Source organism: Anopheles funestus, chromosome 2RL, assembly GCF_943734845.2.
Source record: "Anopheles funestus chromosome 2RL, idAnoFuneDA-416_04, whole genome shotgun sequence".
Lineage (NCBI taxonomy): Eukaryota > Metazoa > Arthropoda > Insecta > Diptera > Culicidae > Anopheles > Anopheles funestus.
In genome coordinates, this window is record NC_064598.1 from 82885135 (window position 1) to 82904886 (window position 19752).

General features: G+C 42.6%; 1 protein-coding gene across 6 annotated transcripts in view; it reads left to right on the forward strand.

Annotated features, from left to right (window-relative positions):
* Positions 1-19752, forward strand: part of LOC125775026 (neural-cadherin-like) — a 254791-nt gene that overhangs the window by 225683 nt on the left and 9356 nt on the right. For all 6 annotated transcript variants that reach the window (XM_049445434.1, XM_049445435.1, XM_049445430.1 and 3 more), the window contains 3 exons: positions 2767-2882; positions 3100-3264; positions 19051-19188. In XM_049445434.1, the coding sequence (XP_049301391.1) occupies positions 2767-2882; positions 3100-3264; positions 19051-19188 (419 nt within the window). The remainder of the gene's footprint in view (positions 1-2766; positions 2883-3099; positions 3265-19050; positions 19189-19752) is intronic.

Genomic DNA, 19752 nt, shown 5'->3' on the forward strand with positions numbered 1-19752 from the left:
GTCCACTTCTTCAACAAAGACACCATGAGATAGACGACCGTACATAAACTGTAACGGTTCAATTCCTTCCAGAAACTTCATTCACCCGTAGGCCTAAGGGAAGAAGCTTAAACGACGCTGAGTGAGCGAAGGGCGTAGCAGTGGGGTATACCAGTGAGGGTAAAGAATTCCCACTAGGGATTGCCATCATTGCCATTACTCAAAATGTCCCTCGGGTTTTAGTGAAGGTGGCAGACAAATTAAAAATAACAGTTACACAATCTTTTACCAGCAATTTGGAAGCTGGAAAAGAATGAGAAGGTGTTGAAGAAATTCCAAACTCCATAGCATACCCTTAAAAGGTGTGGTTTTGAAGGAAAATTAATCATGTATAGCTATTAAAAACGTTTTCAAATTAAAAAAACTGCAATTTATCATTATCGAACAATCGAAAAATGTTTTAAAAGATGTTTTAAAAGTACAATGAATAAAATTTTAAAGTTAATCTAACTTTTGAACTTGTGTGAAGTGAACAAATATGATTATTTAAAGATTGAATGTGAATTTTTAATCAATTCACTGTGTGAAACAAAGATAAAGCCACACAATGTTGAAATTAATTTTGTAATTTTTGAAGGTTTCTAGATCACGAATAGTGGAATCACATTGACCTTTCACATAATCACTTTAGTTTATCGATTAATTTAATGCATCTGCTGTGTCTAGTCTGGAAAACAATTAATGCACTGTACCAAATATTGAATTTTCATCAAATCCTTCTCCCTTTCTCCCAAACGGAACACTAACAACTTTTAATGAATATCCTTGAGCTATTCCCCTTCAGCTTGGTATCTAATCACATGCCACCGCTACATTTGTTCTCCCAAAGCATGATGCTGTTCCTTTCATTGAACACTGTTCCATCGGAAAGATTGTTTTAAAGCGCCGAGGCACGAGGTACGGTGATAATTCAATCAAAGTTACGCTTTCACGCGCCAACATGTCGCTGACTGGAATATAAATGTAGTCTAATTCGACAAACCCGGCAAAATCGTTGTGACCGTTTTGGTGGTATTGGTGGGAAAGTTTTGCACGAAAATGTTGTGCCCTCACCCTCACAATGCTCCAACCCTATCCTCACCTCACACTCGTGCGGCACTCCGCCGCTAGCTACTTATTCCCTCCAGGGGGTAATCTAATTTTACACGACTGGTTCTAATCAACTCTAAGCGCACACTATGTAAAACTACTACACTCGTACTAAACTATTGTTACATTTTAGACGACGCTTTCGGGGGTGAGAGTAACAAAGCGGCTGGGGAACTTGGGAACAAACGGCTAGGGAACTTGGGAACACCCAAAACAGAGGGTTTGCTACGTAAAATGTGTGTCCTATGCTCTACAATGGTGCTGATAGCAATTGCTACAATCACTTCAGCTTCCAATCCAAATACCATCCTACCCGCCGGTTGGTCTTCTCTTCAGCAAAAGTACCGGGCGCCTCCATTTGGTACCAGCTACTGGGCGTCTCCATTTGGTACGAACGATTCTTTCCCCTTCTGGCTGGTATAGAGTACCGAAAATCGCTACACAAAGGACGATACATTGCAGATCCCACCGGTGGTAATGGTTGTACCACGTCCGAATCTACCGAACCAACGCAGCGGAGAGCGTTGAACAGTAATTTATGAAAATTTATGTTAATAAACATAATAAATCCAACCGCACACGAACGCCTACCGACCAAGGCACTTTATGGCGCAAAACGGAAGCTCAACAGGGATGTAGAATATTTTGCATGAAAAATGAATGACCACCGTGAACTACCGTGGTCCCGTGCAGTTGGCAATGATGCAGTGAAACCCCCGGCACGGTGGTACAGCGATGGTCACTCGGGTCGCAGCACAAATTCGTATCAAAAATGTATAACTACAAGACACATGATGGAACGTGGTTTGCAGGGAGAACAAATGTTTTGCACACGGACAATATTTTCACACACTACAATTGCTTGTTACTCGTTTTGTTTGCTGGGTTTTCAGCATAGCCACCTCGTTAGTTTAAGAAAATGGTTGCAAAACAATAATCAGCTTGATAAGTTCTTGATAAGTTCAAACCAATTGCTTGAATTTCGACGCTAGTAAACACATATTCAAGGTACCGGTGAAATGAAAACATTGCCCTACTTAAACAATACGCACGCTCGCTGTGGTTTGCACTTCCATTGAAACCAACTCGAGCATGGTGTGGTTTTTGGGGGGCAAATTAGCATAATTTTAAATCCCGCACCCGGTTTTCGGGTAACAAGAGACCCGAGCCTAAATGGGGATTCCCGGGGTAGAATATCAAAATGATTGCCCGGTACTGTTTCGCTAAACCAACTTTAAAATTAACTTGCTCACCACATCTAGCGACCGGGCCTGGCGTTGCTAGGATGCCGGGATGAAACTAACAGCGATCCCGTAGCGCAATTAAACAGCTTTCTACACGTGCGTGGATAAATTGCACGTGCGGTAAAGGTTTTCAACACGTAACCTCTAGCGCTTTTTGCAACGGGGGAAACGCAGTACAAATCAACCGCAGCTGGAGATGGGTTAAAGAATTTCCTCTTCAATATTACCCCCATAATTGTAGGGAGAGACGAGAGTTAATTACCATACATTTGCAAACACCTCGTAGCGGGGTCGGAATCGGTGGGATAGGATTGGAGGAAAAATTAAAGCACATTAAAGCGACACTTTCCGACTGATAACTAATACCCTTCGTTACGCATTTCTATCATTACAGCGGCCGGTGTACGATACAAGATCTCGAGCGGTAACATAGGCAATGTGTTTGCGATACGCAACACAACTGGCGCTTTGTACGTAGCTAAAGCGTTGGATTATGAGAAGATCAAAAAGGTAAGCAGGCAAGCGAGAAGGCGGTGTGGTTTCGTACAACTGTATCCTGCAGCTTATTGTGTGCTTCCCTTTTTTAATCCCGGACCCATTATTCCCTGCCAACACTCTCACCCTAAGGGTACATAACAGCAATAAGCCTGAACGATGGTTACATGTTTCATTTTGCTTCTTGTTTTCGTTTTCGATACCAACCCAAAAAAACAACACACTCACACAGTATGAGCTACGGTTGACGGCATCGGATAATTTTAAGGAGAACTACACCACCGTTCTGATCAACGTACGAGATGTAAACGACAATCCGCCAGTGTTTGAGAAATCGTCATATCGCACACAAATCACTGAGGAGGATGATCGAGGGCTGCCGAAACGTGTGCTGCGGGTAAGTAGTAGGATCTGGTGGGAGTTTCCGCCGACAGGCGGAATAAAACCGGTGCAGGGTTGAAAGAATATTGCCAGACGGACGGACTTTTGTCTGAGCTACCGGATTATTTCGACAGGAAGCGACTTATTTTGAAGGGGGTTGGCAAAGTTAGCTAACAAAACGGCAACAACCATAGCCCCATACACCGGTCGTTGATCCATTGGGGATTGATTCAAGTTTCGATGATGCTGTCTTTCGAGATGACCTCAAAAAAAAGGGACCCAAAGGTAGAGGGACCTGTCCACAGCCATCCTGTTTCACTCGTTTGCTCGAAATATCGCACGAAAACGCTCAAAGCTTTTCGGAACGGTTCAGCACCTTCGGCACACGGACATGATACATACGAGAAATCCATCTACCCGTATGGTGTCAGAATTGGATCATTTGCACCAGGCCTGTTGTGCCGTTCATTTCCTTTCGCACATCCGGTTCAGTTCACCAGAGTGAGCGGCACCGTTTTACGGGCAAGAATCGAACCCGGAGAACCAACGAACGGTACTGCTTGTACCCTTCTGAGAAATTTTTAACGAGGGTCACACGAGTATCTGATTAAGCCGAGTTGCAAAATATAACTATGCTGCAAAAGGGTACAATGCAAAAGCAGGAGCAAGGCACCACCACAGCCACATGTATCCGGATCCCGGGGTTTACCATATATCCAATAAATCCATTCGATTTCAGTTTCAGTCCTGCCCTTGTTAGCTAATGGGCACACGCATGCTTTTCGGGGAGTTTTGACATTTTTACAAAAGGTTCCCATTCAGCTGTGGACAAAACCGGGGGGCGAAACGATTTACTATTGACCGGGCACAGGGAGGAAACAAATCAAACATGATACCCCTTTCTTATCGCACCCCAAAATCACTTTTGGTATGGATGTTGTGTGTTTTTTTTTTCGATGCTGCGCTTTGGGGAATTTCCTTGAAATTAGTTCAATTTTGTAGATCGAAATTGAGGATAGTGAAAATGCTACCGTGAACGAAAAGGTGTCATATTCTGTGTGAATCTAATTGCAAAAAACCCCGACGTCCGATGGCTGTGGGCTATAATTTTAGAAAAGTCATTACAAGCGAGATAAGTGAGATGTGTTGGGTCGATTTTGGAATGACTTACTACAAAACCCCCTCCGGAATGGCATATCGATGTAACGAATCTGGCAGCAAATATTTCAAGCAATTAGAAGAACCCATAAACACCACTCGACTGCTAATATTATCGACCCGGTGGGTAATGTGTTGTACCGTTTGTTTGGTTCTAATAATGAATTTTGTATTTATTTATTTTTTTTTGCAAACCACCCATTATCAATGGTTTTTACAATTCCAATCGACTACAAGACCCAGCGTCCATTTACCAATTAATAATTCAGTTAAAAGTGACAAACCAATGGCCGTTATGGAAAGGGGGCGAAACGGACAGCAAACGGATGCGTAACGGTTGCGAAGATAAGCCTACGAACGATTGCCCCCAGGCATCGTAAACTTTTGGCCACCCTTGGACGCCCCACCCCGAATCCGCTCTCTGGTGTGACCAGCGTGTCCCAGGAATATGCAGAAAACCTGGCACCGAAGAAAATCGCTCACCGTTTCTATGTGTTAGGTTGCCGATGCTTACGCATTCCCGTTTAGTACCCGGGAGCCCTTCCGCATTTTTGGCCAGAACGCAAAGAAGAGATCGGGAAAAATAACAATAAATGTAAAATATGTATAAGAATAATAAACATTAAAAATAATGGCTCGATTCGGATGAGTCCTGGGAGAGATTCTGTGGTGTTGGCGAATGGAATGTTGGTTGGAGTGCAGAGAGCAAAAAAACTGTATGCGCCCTACCCTCGGGCGCATTATACCGACGACTGAACGCTAAGAACATGGAACAAGCAGCTCCATGGAGAGCCTTTTTAGGGAAAGGAAATGGACAACGGTACAAGCAGAGACTGAGCAGGGACCGAGGCGGGGAAAAAACACTGCCGACCAAGTCAACCGAAAATTCCCAAATCACTGAGGCGTAATAACACTTCAACCCGGGTGAAGTTCACACGAATCGCAACGAAGACTGGCTTTTCAGTTTTGCAAAAAAAAAATCCGAATCCCACATGACACACCATCACCATCACAGTCGGTCGGTGCATGGTGAAGACCTAGAAGAAAAACAAATTTTTAAATCCCTTCCCGAAACCCAAACGCCATCCGCGTGGCTCGCATGTTCAGGGTTTTTGTTCTTTTCCGTTTGGTGATCAGCGTTGTAAGTAGCTCAACAATGCGATTGTGAAATAATTCCATGCAACATATGACGCGAGAATGGTACAGTGAAAATTCCAGTTGGCAAGTAACAAGAAAATGGACATCCATCAGTCATGATACTTTCTCTTTTCTTCACCTGCCGTATTTACTCTCACTACTCTAGGTTTTTTCTTAGATAAACTTTCTCACTTTAATCTTCAAGAACACGTCACATCACTGACTTAAAGGGAATGATTTCTTGAACTCTGGTTCCGCCTTCCCAAGGGAGCCAAACCGTTCTCCCGTGCACGGAGTCATACGAAGATATGAAAGTTTTAAATTAATAAATGTTAATTATCTTTCATCGTCTAGAAAAGTTGCCAACTTTGCCGGGTCATCCGGGATGAAATATGGATGTGGAAAAATGAGTTGATGAGGATTTAGAATTGGCCGTTATAAGCTGCTCATTGTCAAATAGGTCATAGCCAGAGTGTCCCTGTGCAACTAACGTGTGCAATAAAACAAACTTTTTCTTGAGGAAGGATCAGGTTTTGAAGATAATCATCAATAATTGTCATGTTTGTTAGACTAATTAATTCATACGGCTATGAGGGTTACTGGCTAATAATTAAGCTGTTCGCATTACGACCGGTTCTAGAAATCATTCATCATTAACAAACATTATTTTCAACCGAAAACCTTTAAATATGATATGCAAACAGTGCTAATCTGGTTTTAGCGAACCCCAAAATCTACTGTTTAAGCGATATTAAAATCCAGGAAATTACCGTAATGAATTTTACAACCGTACAATAACGCGGATTAACCTCTGGGGGTATTAGCTTTCCGCATTCGCAAACACACTTACCCGATTCGAACAAAATTTCTCCCTTCACCAGCAACATTCGCTATAGAATATCATCAAGTTCGCGATTGTTCCTAAATGCTCTTAAAATTCATTGAAAATGACATTCATTTCCTATTACAATCAAATGCAATTTGCACATCCGCTTCTTCTTCGCATGCATTCCGGTTACCGCGTTACAGGATCAGGGCGGAAATCAATCGATTCAAATTCGGATCAATATTTGTACGTTTGTATGCAATCGCCATCATCATCATCATCATCACGATCGCCATTGTCAGCGTTAACGTTGTGCAGGTTACTATCAATCAGTTACGCGAAAACAAATACGGTTTCCGGTACTCAGAAAACCGTTTTAAGCATCATCAGCAATGTTTTGCAACACGTTTCCTTATCATTAATGTATCCTTTCTGATGTTCGTTTTGCTCGCTTCGTGCATCGATGCAACGTGGCTATATCCGAAAGCCTGGTCCGTACAATTGAAGCTTTAATTAACTTGTCTTTGCAAAACCACTTGGGCAAGATAAAGTACCGGACAGGGCAAAAGCCATCCGGGACGATAAATATGAAAAACGATTTCCTCATAAAGATGGTGCAACCATTCGACCATGCGTTTCGGTGGATCATCAACACGTTGTCTGGAAAAACGGAAAGGATAAAGGAGTTTTTTTTCTCCCATCTCACCTCTCCTGACGCTAACAAACTACAAAGCTTTTTTGGGGAACCAATTTCCATTCCAACGTGTTTTCCACTAGCCGAGCTATTTTCGTTGACCGAATAACAGGCACAGAGTGGTCGGAAAAGTGTGTAAAGAATTCGTGAACACATTCTTCTTGCAGGCAACAGAAGACGATATTTCATTGGCCGGTATAAATCTCCCTATCTAGTCGTGAGCAGATCCACACATACACACCCACACCATTGAACCACCCACCCCGTGGTGGGAAACATTCCTACCCTTGAAACCGCGAGTCCAGAATGCAAAGGGGCTCCGATTGTAAAGGGCTTCGCTGGGGATGGGAAAGCTTAGCAAAACTGGGGATTGGAATTTTTTCCCCACATGGGTGAAGCTGTTCAGTTTTGCGGGATTAACGTTTTGAAGTAGTTTTATGTAGCCAATTTTGCTTAATGTATTCCACATCATAAATAACGCTCGATCGTACCGAACTTTTGTGGAAGCGCGTTCAGGCCAAACCCGGGGAACCACTATTAGGCAAAACCACAGCAATTATAGAAAGTTGTGTAAAGCTGGCCCGGCTTGATTAGCATTGGAATTTAAAGCGTTTTTCTCACACCAATGCAGGAGCAAAAATTGGTGCTTGGGTCATGTTAGATAGTTTCAGTATTAATTTTGCCCATAATCATGAATTATGGTTTTACGATGCATTTATTTTTTTATTTTGTGGATGTTGTTTAGAAAGTTTTATTAAAAGAAATAACAACAAATACCAATAGAAGAAAGGTTTTTTTCATAGTTAATTTTTTTAGTATAATAAAGTCTTATTTATAAAAAGCGTAGTTTTTTATCTTTACTTCTCTAAATCATTCGAATGATGCTTTCAACCGAACTGTAAAATTTTAATTTCACTTAAGCTTCACTTTCAACACAACGAATTCTTCGGTAGACACTTTCTCAAATCGATCCTATTGCACACAATGAATAATTTATTCCAACTTTACGCTTACTCACCCGTTACCCGTTCACACTCGGTTGACCAGTAAAATCTAACCGCATGGAAAGAATGTTCAAAAGCCGCCATCATGAATACAACGCATTTCGAAACGGAAAAGCACACAGGAAACTAACCTCAAAAACGAAACGAACACGAGTGTGCCGAGTTCGTGCTGTCTCAGCGCAAAACTTTCCATTTGCCAGGCTTTTTTTCCGGGAGGGCGGATGAACGGCAAAGTTCGTCTTCCCCTTCTCCGTTAAGACCACAACGTAAGACTTTGGGGAAAAGTTTGAACGGTGGCCTAACGGGCCGACCAACGCAAGACAATGTTTCTGGCCTAGCAAAACCTTTTCCCTGCTCCGGTTCTGGGAGTATAAGTGACCGGTGGTCACCAAACTGTTCCTGCTTGATGTTTTATCTTCAACCACTGGAAAGACAGGCGCCGTCACGTTCGCTTTGCACGTCATTTTGGGAGGAGGGCGTTGATATTAATCTGCACCGGCGGGCAAAACGATGTGCATTGAAGGGTGCCGACTGAAAATCTTAACGTCGTTTTCCGGTCTTCGAAAACTGGAACGTACAACCGAAACCATCCGCTCGGGTCCAGCCCTCTTTACTATGAACGAACTACGCAAAAAAAAAACCGACCGGAAAACCCTATTCGAATCAACGTCCGTCTTTATTCCCCTTTCACGCTTCTTTACCTTCCCTGTAGCGTTTTGTTGAACGCTGACTATGGAACAAACCGGTGACACAATTTCCGGTTCTTTCATTTACCGATATGGCTAATGAAAGAAACATTCGTAGGGACCGTCGGGACCCATCCTATCTGGTGCCACTTTTTTCTTTCCCTCTTTCTGTACCAGTTTGTAGTATGGCGAAGTTCCACGAAACTATCCTTCGTTTCGAGAGCCGTGGTTTTACTGACCATTTCAGTAAAATTGGAACCACCAGAACACATACCGCCACAAACCACCATTCCACCAAATGCTGGTGGTTTCGGTTTCATTCGCAGAAAATGCGCAATTTGATAAGATTCGTAACGCTTTTATTTTGGTCTCTCTTTCCGGACGTTTTCTCTGGTTTGTGGTATCGTTTTTGGGGGAAAAAGGATACAGCTGAACAAACGCTTGGATATCCCCCGGTTGGAAGTGGCACCGAATGGACGAGTGTGAAAAGGAAAAGCCCACGGAAATGTGTTGCCCGGCAATCCACCTATCGGGCCATCGCATCTTAACTGCAATGTGAGCAGATAGTTAAGATAACTCGTACCTGTCCGATGACGGTAATGGTTATTGTCACTTTCGGTAAAGGTGAACGGTACATGATAAGGATATCGCATCTAATGGCCATTCAACTCACCATTAACGATGGCGCTTCGGATGGTTTTGCTAATGTGCCATCGAGAATAAACTTAGCGTTGAGCAGTAAATATACGTCGAGAGCAACTCTCAATTGGATTTTGATGATCGGCCGTGGAACATTATCGATCTCCAATGAATGGCTTATAAAAGAGAGAGAGTTGAACGAATCTTTTTGAAGTATTTGTCATTTATAAAAGAGTTAATATTTATATTTTCACATGATATTATTTAATTATTACTCTTCAATTGTTTGCGCATGATCACAAAAAGAGTAATATTTATTATTATCATAAAGTTTAAATTGAAAAATAAATATAATTCTTCATCGTTCCACCCCATCATCAGCATTGCATTACTGTCACGATGTTTACATTAACTTGCAACTGCAGAAAAAAATCCTTTTTCGTTATTCAATACAGTATCATTTATCTTGAACAATGTACAAGCGAATGACATTTGTTTACCCAAAAATTTGTTCTGTACGGGAACCTCTTGTCGCTGTCGTCTGATAATACAGACTGTTGCACCAAACAACGCTACATGCTCGGAGCGACCATTGTTAAAAAAAATAAAAAAAACATTCCACCACCACATTGTATATCATTGTGCTGCCGCGTGTCCCCGAAGCTCACAAGCATCCTATTAAACCATTTAAACATTGCTCACTTCTTACATTTGTTTCGTGCCTTTTTCAAAAAAAAAACACCTCAAGGGTGGGTGAAATCAAATAAAAAAAAAAGCTTAAACAGAATGCACACACTTCGCTTGCATGTATTTATGCAATTTATATGTCGCAACTGCACTTGGTGCACCGCACGCTTGCACAGTGTCGCCTACACTCATGTAGAAGTTTTACAGTGAAATCACTTGCATCATCTTTTTCAGAAATGCTTCCAACTGCAGTAAACTATACGCTTTGTTTGGTCGTGCTATCGTCTGTAAATGACACAGGCAGGAGAAGAAGAAAAAAACACATAACGCGTCCGTTTTGCTTCAGTCGTTACAAAGCAAAGTTGTAGGGAAAATACGCATGCATAGCAAAGGTATAACATTTGTGCCTCACGTGCAATGCAACGAGCCGGTACAGGAGCTGGGCAGAAGTATTAAGACAGCAGCAGTAAATAAAAGAAAAATAAACAAGAAAGCAAGGCAAGAGAAACTACTCGCTGGAGAATATTTCAATAGAACACAACAAATGCCAAACAAACAACATGCTTCGTCGTACGAAATTTGCTCGCGTAAATGTACGCCGCTTCCATCTGACAAACGGTATACAAAAATGTGCAAAACATACACCAGGAAACAGTTGCATATTTTGCAAAAAACTGCAGCATGCAGTTACAGCAATCCAATCGCCAACGCAACACGCCAACGAAGTCGGTGGTGCGGGGCGATGTACAAAATGGTGCCATTGCAACAGGACCCATCATTTGTTTGTGTTTCTTGAGCAACAGCTCTTTGTGAGCGGTTTGCAGGAATTTGTCTACCTTTTTTTTGTGCCCTGCCATTGTTGGATCGGGTCGGAGTGTAACTTTTTTCCTGTGTTTTCCAATGTAAGAATATCAACCTAAGCATTGTTTGTGGAGAAAATATTAGTAGTGGAGTTTTTCTTTTTGTATCGCCATACAAATCTTTCACTGTTTAGACAGAGAAACAATGCTGAAAGGAAAGTGCATTCGAATATTATATTTTCCAGTGCATTTCAAACCGTACTACTATTCTTAACAATGAAGCAAGGAAAAAGTCAACTTTAAATCAAATTCCTAAAATTAATCTCTACAACTCGACAACCATTGAGTGTTTTTACATGACGCATTTTAAGGTGAATTCTGCTGCTCTCACTTTTATTTCTGATAGTTGCAGCATATTGAAACTTAGTAAAATTCTATCAAAAGCATACTAATTGATATTATAAATAGAACGGGAAAATCCAAAGATAAATAACATTCTTTATATGCTACGTACAGTTGTACCACTTCGTTTGAGAACTTTGAATAACATTCGAGATATATAACTACAACTAAATAATTTTAATTAAAAAAATGATAGTAAGGAAACATAAATTTGGTTTAAATGAAGTTAAAGCCTTGGTATGCAAATGATTTTTGTACTTCTAATATGCATTCAAATTTATACTTCAAATATCCGGTGTTTTGGGATCTAAAACGCATAACTAAATAGAATAACGGAAAAACTTACTCAAATGTATAAGCAATGTTGGTAAAGTAAAATAAAGAACATGCGAAAAGTACTTTCATAAAATATATTTTTTTAAACTGTCCTACCCAGGGCATTGTTTTGACATTTGTTGAGTAGCGAACGGAAGCTTTTTTAAACCAAGCAACCTAATATTAAATTCACAAGCCGACTTGGTTTGTCTGTTTGTATCGAAAAGTTAGTATCCGATAACACTCCAAAGGTCAAAATGTATGTACAAAAAATAACTCTGTCCACTCTCTCTGCGCATTGTTGCCCATTGTCCGCAATTGCAGCAGTACTGCGCGAGCTCCAAAACCGCGTCATGTAAAGATACCTTCACACTAATAGCTTCACAAAACTTATATCTTTCCCTGTTTCTCAGAAGATTTACCTTCGCTGAAACTCAAACATCATTTTCCAATTACCTGTCTATTCGAAACTTCCATCCACCATTCGTCGATAATGTAGCGTGTTTAATAATTCTCGTTTGATCAAACTTTCAGCTATCTGTACGTGGCACAAGCTATTCGATTCTCTCAATCATTAATCAACAGCACACGGTGTATCGTCATCGTACAATCAAACACCCAAAAGCACTGTCGACATTCTTAACCAGTCAATTCCAGTATGGCATATCTACTCCTTCCCGCGAGCACACGCGCGGTAATGGGAAATGTTTGGAAAAGTCAAGTGACGAAGACTGTTTAGCTTCACTAATGTTAACTCACTGTTACCCGCTTGCTCCTCGTATGTCGCGCTAATGTTGACTCCGACTATGGTGTCGTAAAGTTGGTCTTGCTATCTCAATGTCGATGGTTTCACGTCGTCGACGGTCGGGTTGCAAAATTCCGTAAAACACACATGCACTGCTAGGCGACTTACGGTCGTTAAAGTTAGATTCGAAACTTTCTCGTGCAATATTTACCAGTGCCGTCGGCACTGTCATCGAGAAAGTGCCATTCGTACCCTTGCCCTAGGTCATGTACCGTACGGCACTTACTCGTGAGTTTCATTATTTCCCTTCCCATTTCTCACGGTTCCAAAAGCCCCCACAAAATAGTTACGTTCTTCGTGTTAGATCATTGGATTTTCGACCACGCGTGGCATTGGTGGATGGCGTGAAAAACGTAAAAACAATTCCACTCTTTTACGACAAATGTACCGAACACTTCGCATCGCCGTTCGGTGCGCCTTTTTCCATCCCCCATCCCAAAACCTAGCAGAGTAGCATACGTGGGAACTCAACTTTCCTCAAATGGGACTGTCGTGAACGTGCCATTTTATAGGCCAAGACATGGAAACATACGTACCGAAGTTCACTTATCAAACAGCCTATACGGAACCGGCAATAACAGTTTTGCAACAAACTGTACGAAGACAAAAAACGAACAAACCCCTCATACATCTCGTTGCCCCTGTTGTCTTAACCGGGGGGAAAGGTTCAACTCCCGGGAACGGAACAACGAATCCAAGAAAACAAATTGTTCCATAAAATAAGTCGAGGGAAAGAAAACATAGCCTGAACCCAACCAACATTGCTCCGAAAATCACGTCCGTGCAGTTACGTGGCCGTAAAATGTTGCATCAAAGTTACAGCAGCCCACACCCACCGGTAACTCGCCGTTTGGCGGATCGCAAACACATGAACTGCAAACATGTCGATGCGATCGTAAAGCACAAGCTGCTTTAGAATCTAATTCTCAAAACAAAACTCCTTCACACAATATAAGAGGGGGGAAAAAAACCCACACACAAACCTCTCTCAGATGTCGTGAAACATAGGACGGGTCGTTGCCATCACACACACACGGGTGAGGCACTTAAGCGACGGTAAAGCGAAGCGTAACTTATATTAGCCCTATTATGGTCCATTTTCTGCGTTCTCCATTTGTTTCGATTGCCCGTCCGTGTGGCGTTACCAGTGCGGCAGGTTGGTTGTGTGTGTGTGTGCCAGGGTGTGCAAAACTACGGAAAGGCGTAACGCGACATCGATGATGACGACCGTACAACCGCTGCACTTCATCTTATCCATTTGACATTTGACCGCGAAATTCGCTCGACAACGGAGCGCCGGGAATGGTGATTGAGAAAGCAAAAAAAAAGGCTTCAGTCGAGCGCACCTTACCATTTGGTTCGATATCCGGACAAAAGAATCCCTTTTGCGAAGGAGTTCCTATTCAATTTCTGGAACTCCCTCGTACCGAGTTTTTCCAGCATGCTGACGCTCGACTCGAGAAACCAGCGGAGCACAATGGTGCGCCGGACCATCAAAAAGGCTAGTAACTCGCAGTCACTCGAAGCGTCCCAAAAACTGGTTCCCGTACACGAATGCTTACACGTGCATGCTGTTACGAAAAGAATAAACTATTACCAAGTCCCTAAAAGAAGAGCAAAACCTTGTTCCAAGTTTTCACTCCACTTGCGTCCTCACCGGCACACCGATAAGGAGCAACGATGTGGTGCTAGAATTGAAAGGATGTAACACTAAATACCGATAGCATCTTTCATACGTCTTCCGTCCGGCAGAGATAAAGCGCAACCAGATGACGTACGCTGATCAAAGAAAAGTGATCTGGCACCAACTGTTCCTCGGTTTGGTGACACCTTTAGACATCCTCTCCTCAATATATAGCTCAGGCAGAAAAGGAAAAGGTTTACCTTTGGCAGGGAATACGATGCGTACGTGGCACGGTGTGTCCCTGTGGATAGATGGCGCTCCATCCAAGTGAATGGTAGTTGTAACTAACCCCTGCCAGGATTGCATGCACTTTCCCGCACTTCAGGAAACTTGAAGATAAATTGTATTTTTCATTAGCTTCCTAAAGGTTTCTGCTGACGTACTCTGCCTCTTAAAACACGCTCACACACACACGTATCCGTACGTGTGTGTGTGCTTGTGTGCGTGTGTTCGCTGGCCCTTTGGCAGCACTTTCCTCCGGGTGAAGTGAAATAAATGACCTCCGTACGATGGAAGACACTTATCAATTTTATTGCTTTCGAACGTTCAATTATGGCTCTGACCGTTACACTGCTCTTCTGGTTGGTACGACTCGTAAAACAGGACTGCTTTATGACTTTGACACACAAACACACATACACACACACATCAGGATACATACAACCATACATCCGGTTAAGCTAAAGCCGATTTAGCTTAACCCCGGGACACGGCTATGCTGGCTTATCTCTTGACCTCTTCCGCCCAAAATTTCTTGTGGCACGTACCACACATACGAACCATATATATTCCATTGCACACTCACAGTACTGTACGCACCAGGAACCCGGGCGGTAGAATGTCTTTGAAAAACATTTATTTAATTTATGAGATAGTTTGTTCGAACGGTCGAACAAACTTGCCGGACATCGACGGTGGTGGCAGAGTGGTAAGCCGACGGTTAGCCGATGATGATGCTGATGAGGATGCTGATGTTGATGGGAACAAACAAGCTTTTAGTCTTTTGCAGTGATAATCGGTATCGGTTGGTTTTGCGGTATTGGCGGTGTGTGGTTTATGCTTAAAACAAACAGATTTCAATGTATCCGGTGCTGTTATTGAAATTATCTTAAATAGATTGTAACGTAAATGTAAACATCACATGATTCATGTTTCGAGTTTTTCCATAGTCTTTAAATGCAATTTTGGATAATAGAAATGACATTAAATAAATTATTTAATTTTTGCAATTTCTTGCTATTAATTAATATCCTAATTGGAGTGTTAACCACTCCACATCTCAATATCATTCTTTTATTTAAAAAATCTAATCCTATCTCCTTTGAATAACATCGCTCTAATGATAGTTACAAACGATGGTTTCCTTCCGTATCAATAAGCGCTCCGAAGCAAGAAACTATCCTTATGCCATCTATAGCTTTTCTTCTCTTCTCACACACAAAAGCGAAAGGCCACTTTCACCGAATCGAAAGCATAATCTTATTTACCGAACAGCGTGTTCCAAGGCACCACACGTGATGGTGCCTCCATGCCAATTCTTTGCTGTGCTGCTCTTCTGCTTCATGCAACTTCACCGTCGCTTTGGGGTTTGAGGTTGTGTTGCAGCACTTTTTGCAACGTGACTTCGGTGTATCCAACACCAACAAACGGTATACGCCCATCGGGGAAAACGATAACGATGATAATAACGTCATCGTATGCTTAACCAAAGTCCCTGGAAAAGCAAATTTTCCCACCCGTCCATCTGTTTGCTCCGTTGCACTTGCCGTCCGTTGATAACGGCGGTAAAAGTCAGTGATCGAATGGCACGTACTGCCAACCGGTACGCTCACTTACGTCAAACGGGAACCCCTTCAAGCTCGTCCTAACGAGGCGAAGGATAAATATTAACAAGCTTATGACGGGGGTAAAGATGTCATTACGAATATTCTATCCTGAAAAATGTTTCCTATCATCGAACGGTACCCGATCGTTATTCGAGTGGCGAAGAGCTGGCTTTGGGTAGTTTGCGTATTTTTTTCCTGATGCCAGCTGGTGTCAGCTAAAGGATTGCTAGACTGCATCCTGTTAAAACTTAAGTCGAGTACCAGTCGGGAAGAAGCTTTACAGTTCCGTGTGGTTGTATCACACTTTGTCATGTTTTCATGCACATCGGTGCAACTCTTAGTGCTGTCACCCACAAACAGCCGGCTGGTGACCCGGCATGAGAATGACAGACTTGCGAACAGATTGTGTGCGTGTTTTGCTAGATTCACATTGCTTCAGAGAGTGTCTCTCCGTACAGAAATCTGTATCTAGAGAAGCGTTGGTTGATGATTGATGGTGCAGCTGTCACAATTTAAAACGCCACCTGCAAAACCCACCCATCCTACCGAGTTGGGCAAGTCGGCAAAACGATTTCGGCGAAAACCAGATCGCTATTTAATGCCGTACGCTTTGCACATCCTGGAGCCACATCCGGCCTGTGTCAGCGCCCAGGGTAATCCAAAACCGTTTGCCTAATTATGAGATATCACCGAAATTAACGCATCACTAACCGACGTGATGAGATTTGCCATTTGCTGACTTGCGCTGTACGATAACGCTCCGTATCGCTCGGTATGTCACTGAGCCCTTGTTGCCACAAGCTTGAACAAGCGTGAAGTCTAGCGGGGTTAACTTTTTAATGAATATAAATACACACCCGTAACACACTCCTTCCGGGCGAAATTATGTGTGTGTTTGGTTCGTTTCGTGTTCTTTTTTTTGTGGAAAAGCTCATTCGCCGTGACCTCCAGATTTGGTTCTCTGGTGTCCTTGACACAGATGGGTACCGGAACACGCGAAATACAATCCTTGCTATCGCCGACTAGCTACGAAGTGAAGCTATTTGCATAAATTTGACCATTTCCTGCGTCTTGCTGCACTGACGACAATGCACGGCTCATGTGTACCAAGCAGAAATGGTACTACTTTCTGTAGACTCTGAATATTCCAAAATGGTAGAAAGTCGTACAGTGAAAAAAAAAAAAAAACACACCCTAGTAGAATGAAGAAACTCCATCGGCATGGAGTGGACGGAAAACTTATGCAGCTATCAGGGAGAATGAAATTTCATTAAAATTTACATAACCACCGGCAAAATCGTCGCAAAACTTCTTCCGTTCGTACAGGGGTTTTTTTGGATGGGGAAGGTTTTCTTACTGTTGTCACATTTGCCTGTTTGGAGACCTCGGTTCCCTAGTCCCGGTTACACTTTTTCCTATTTACTCGATGCCAATTTTCCTGCGCTATTGTATTCATGGCCCATGTCGCAAAACCTTCCGGCAGTGTCTTTTTCTTTCTCGCGCGACACGGTCGCTGGATGTAGTTGAAAGAAATCAAACAAGAAAATGGAACCATAAAAAGGAACGATTAGTGCGCTTCCTGCAGTGAACGAAGCGTGTTTTTTGTTTGTTTCCTTCTCCATTCCGTTTTCGTTTTGTTTCATCTTGCGAACGTTCTGTTTGCTACATTGCAACAAGCGAACAGAAAAGTGAGAAAAGTTTTAACCATTCCCGTACGACGTAGTGTCTATTGCAGTCTCACGTCGACGGTGGCCCACTAATGTGCTGATGAAATTCACAAGCCGCATAAGGACGCGGAACCGAAAAGCGCACGATGTAATGGCAACTTTGCTTTTTAAGTGCTATTCCCTCGGTGCTTCTCATGGATCGGTTTTCATCTTCAACCTTCATTTCGCCGCTGGTAGCTATCGTTGTGCCGTGCCATGGTGTAATTGCATCGGTAAACATGAGGGTTTTGTTTTACAAGCAAATAGACACCACGTAGATCTCTACCGTTCGGTAGATCACGATGCATCCTGGTAAGGGTGGTAACCATTCCGATGGTGTAACGAACTTCGATGGTTGGGCGCTTGATGTGCCGCATCAAATCTGTTAATGGATGTTACGTTTTGTACGTGCCGTTTTATCACGTATGCAATGGTATCGCAGGTACGTGAAGAACAATTACACTCGTCGGAGGTTGGCAGTCGGATACGTATCGTTTATCTAAACGATATTATTATTCACAATTGACCCGTTGCTCATATTTATTCCAGAGTGTCCATCTATTGCAAGCTGGATTCCCAACAATGGAATGGAAAGGGAAAAGCAAATTAATAACGAAACATGCTTGCTTCAATCCTTTACTATTAGCTCCCATTAAGCTCCGATTAGTTACGGAGAATTTGTAAGCTTTTGCCAACGATCAATCACGAAGATATGCCAGCACTCGGAGCAGGTCCTTCCGTTTGTAATTCTAGCAGGCAATAAAATAAACAGCAATCAATCACAAAATGCCAGTACAACAACTCGGTCACTGTAATCATCACAACTCAATCGGAATAACTGGAACAAATTCATGAACCATGGGTAGGCATGCCAGCTTCGTTCAACATTCACACAATAACTGGGGGTGGTTTGGGTTTCCTTTAGTCCTTGGACGGTTGGAATGTTTTTAACGTCCTGATCACCATTCCGACCGATGCGCCATCCTTCGCATCGAGCAATGCAATTTGCAGTAATAAATGAAAAACTAATTTTCCAACTGACAGACGATGGAATTGAATTAGCTGTCCGGGAGTGTGCTAGTGCTACCGGCTAAACGTCAGGTGTACGTTGATGCCCCGTGTCTGTCCCAGCAATCGAACCAGGGAAATGGTCATGCCAATCATCGGGACGAAGAATTCATATTTCTTCCATATCCAGAGCGTTCTGCTCAAGTTTGTGCGCTTGACAGGAGCCCCAAAAAAACCTGGCTATCGCAAAGCAAAAATCGTTCTCTTTTTTTCGTTGAATCAATTTTGGTTTTCTTCAGCCCCCTTTTACGATATTGGGATATTTTTGGAGACCGAGTTCTTTCACCTTTCACCATAATTTTGCCTTTTGCGCTTCACTCATTCTAATTTCATCTTCTTCGAACGTTTTTTTTTCTCGGGCACAGGTCACCGCCTCCGATGCCGATGTGGAACGGCCGAACAACATCATCTACTTCCTGACCGGGCCCGGTATTGACATCGAAAATCCCTCCGACAGCAACTTTGACATCAACAAGGCCACCGGGGAGATATTTGTGCTGAAGGTAGGTCCGGAATGCGTACTAAAACGCTAACATTTTGTCCCATTGTCGCAGTGCCGACAGCCAAAAACCAAATCACTGCCGTAACGGAATTGAAATAAAAGGGAATTAAGCGTACATGTGGCATGAGTTGTTTGTGCGTATGAGTTGTCGAGAGGCAGAGAGAGAGAGAGAGAAAAAAGGGGAACATCGAAAATAACTTTTTAACACACTGCAGATAACGCTGGTTGACAGGGTCAGTGAAAGCCATTTAAAAATACTACACCGAATGGGTGTACAAACTGCGTGGTATAAACTCTTTCCGTAAGAACTCGAAACTCCCCAAACCCAGGATGGACATTTTGTTGTGGAATTGTTTTTCGATGTTAGAATACTTTTATTCCCCTTGTTGCACAGGCGTTAACGGAGAAGGTTAAGTTTCGCCGGTAACAAAAACTTAAGCATCTTCAAGAATTAATGCTCTTTCTACGGTGCGGACTTTCGATGGAGAAAGTTTCCCGTACAACTTGCTAGTGGTTTTGCTGTAGAGTTTTAAATAACTTTCCGGTATGCCTGTACACCGGGCTC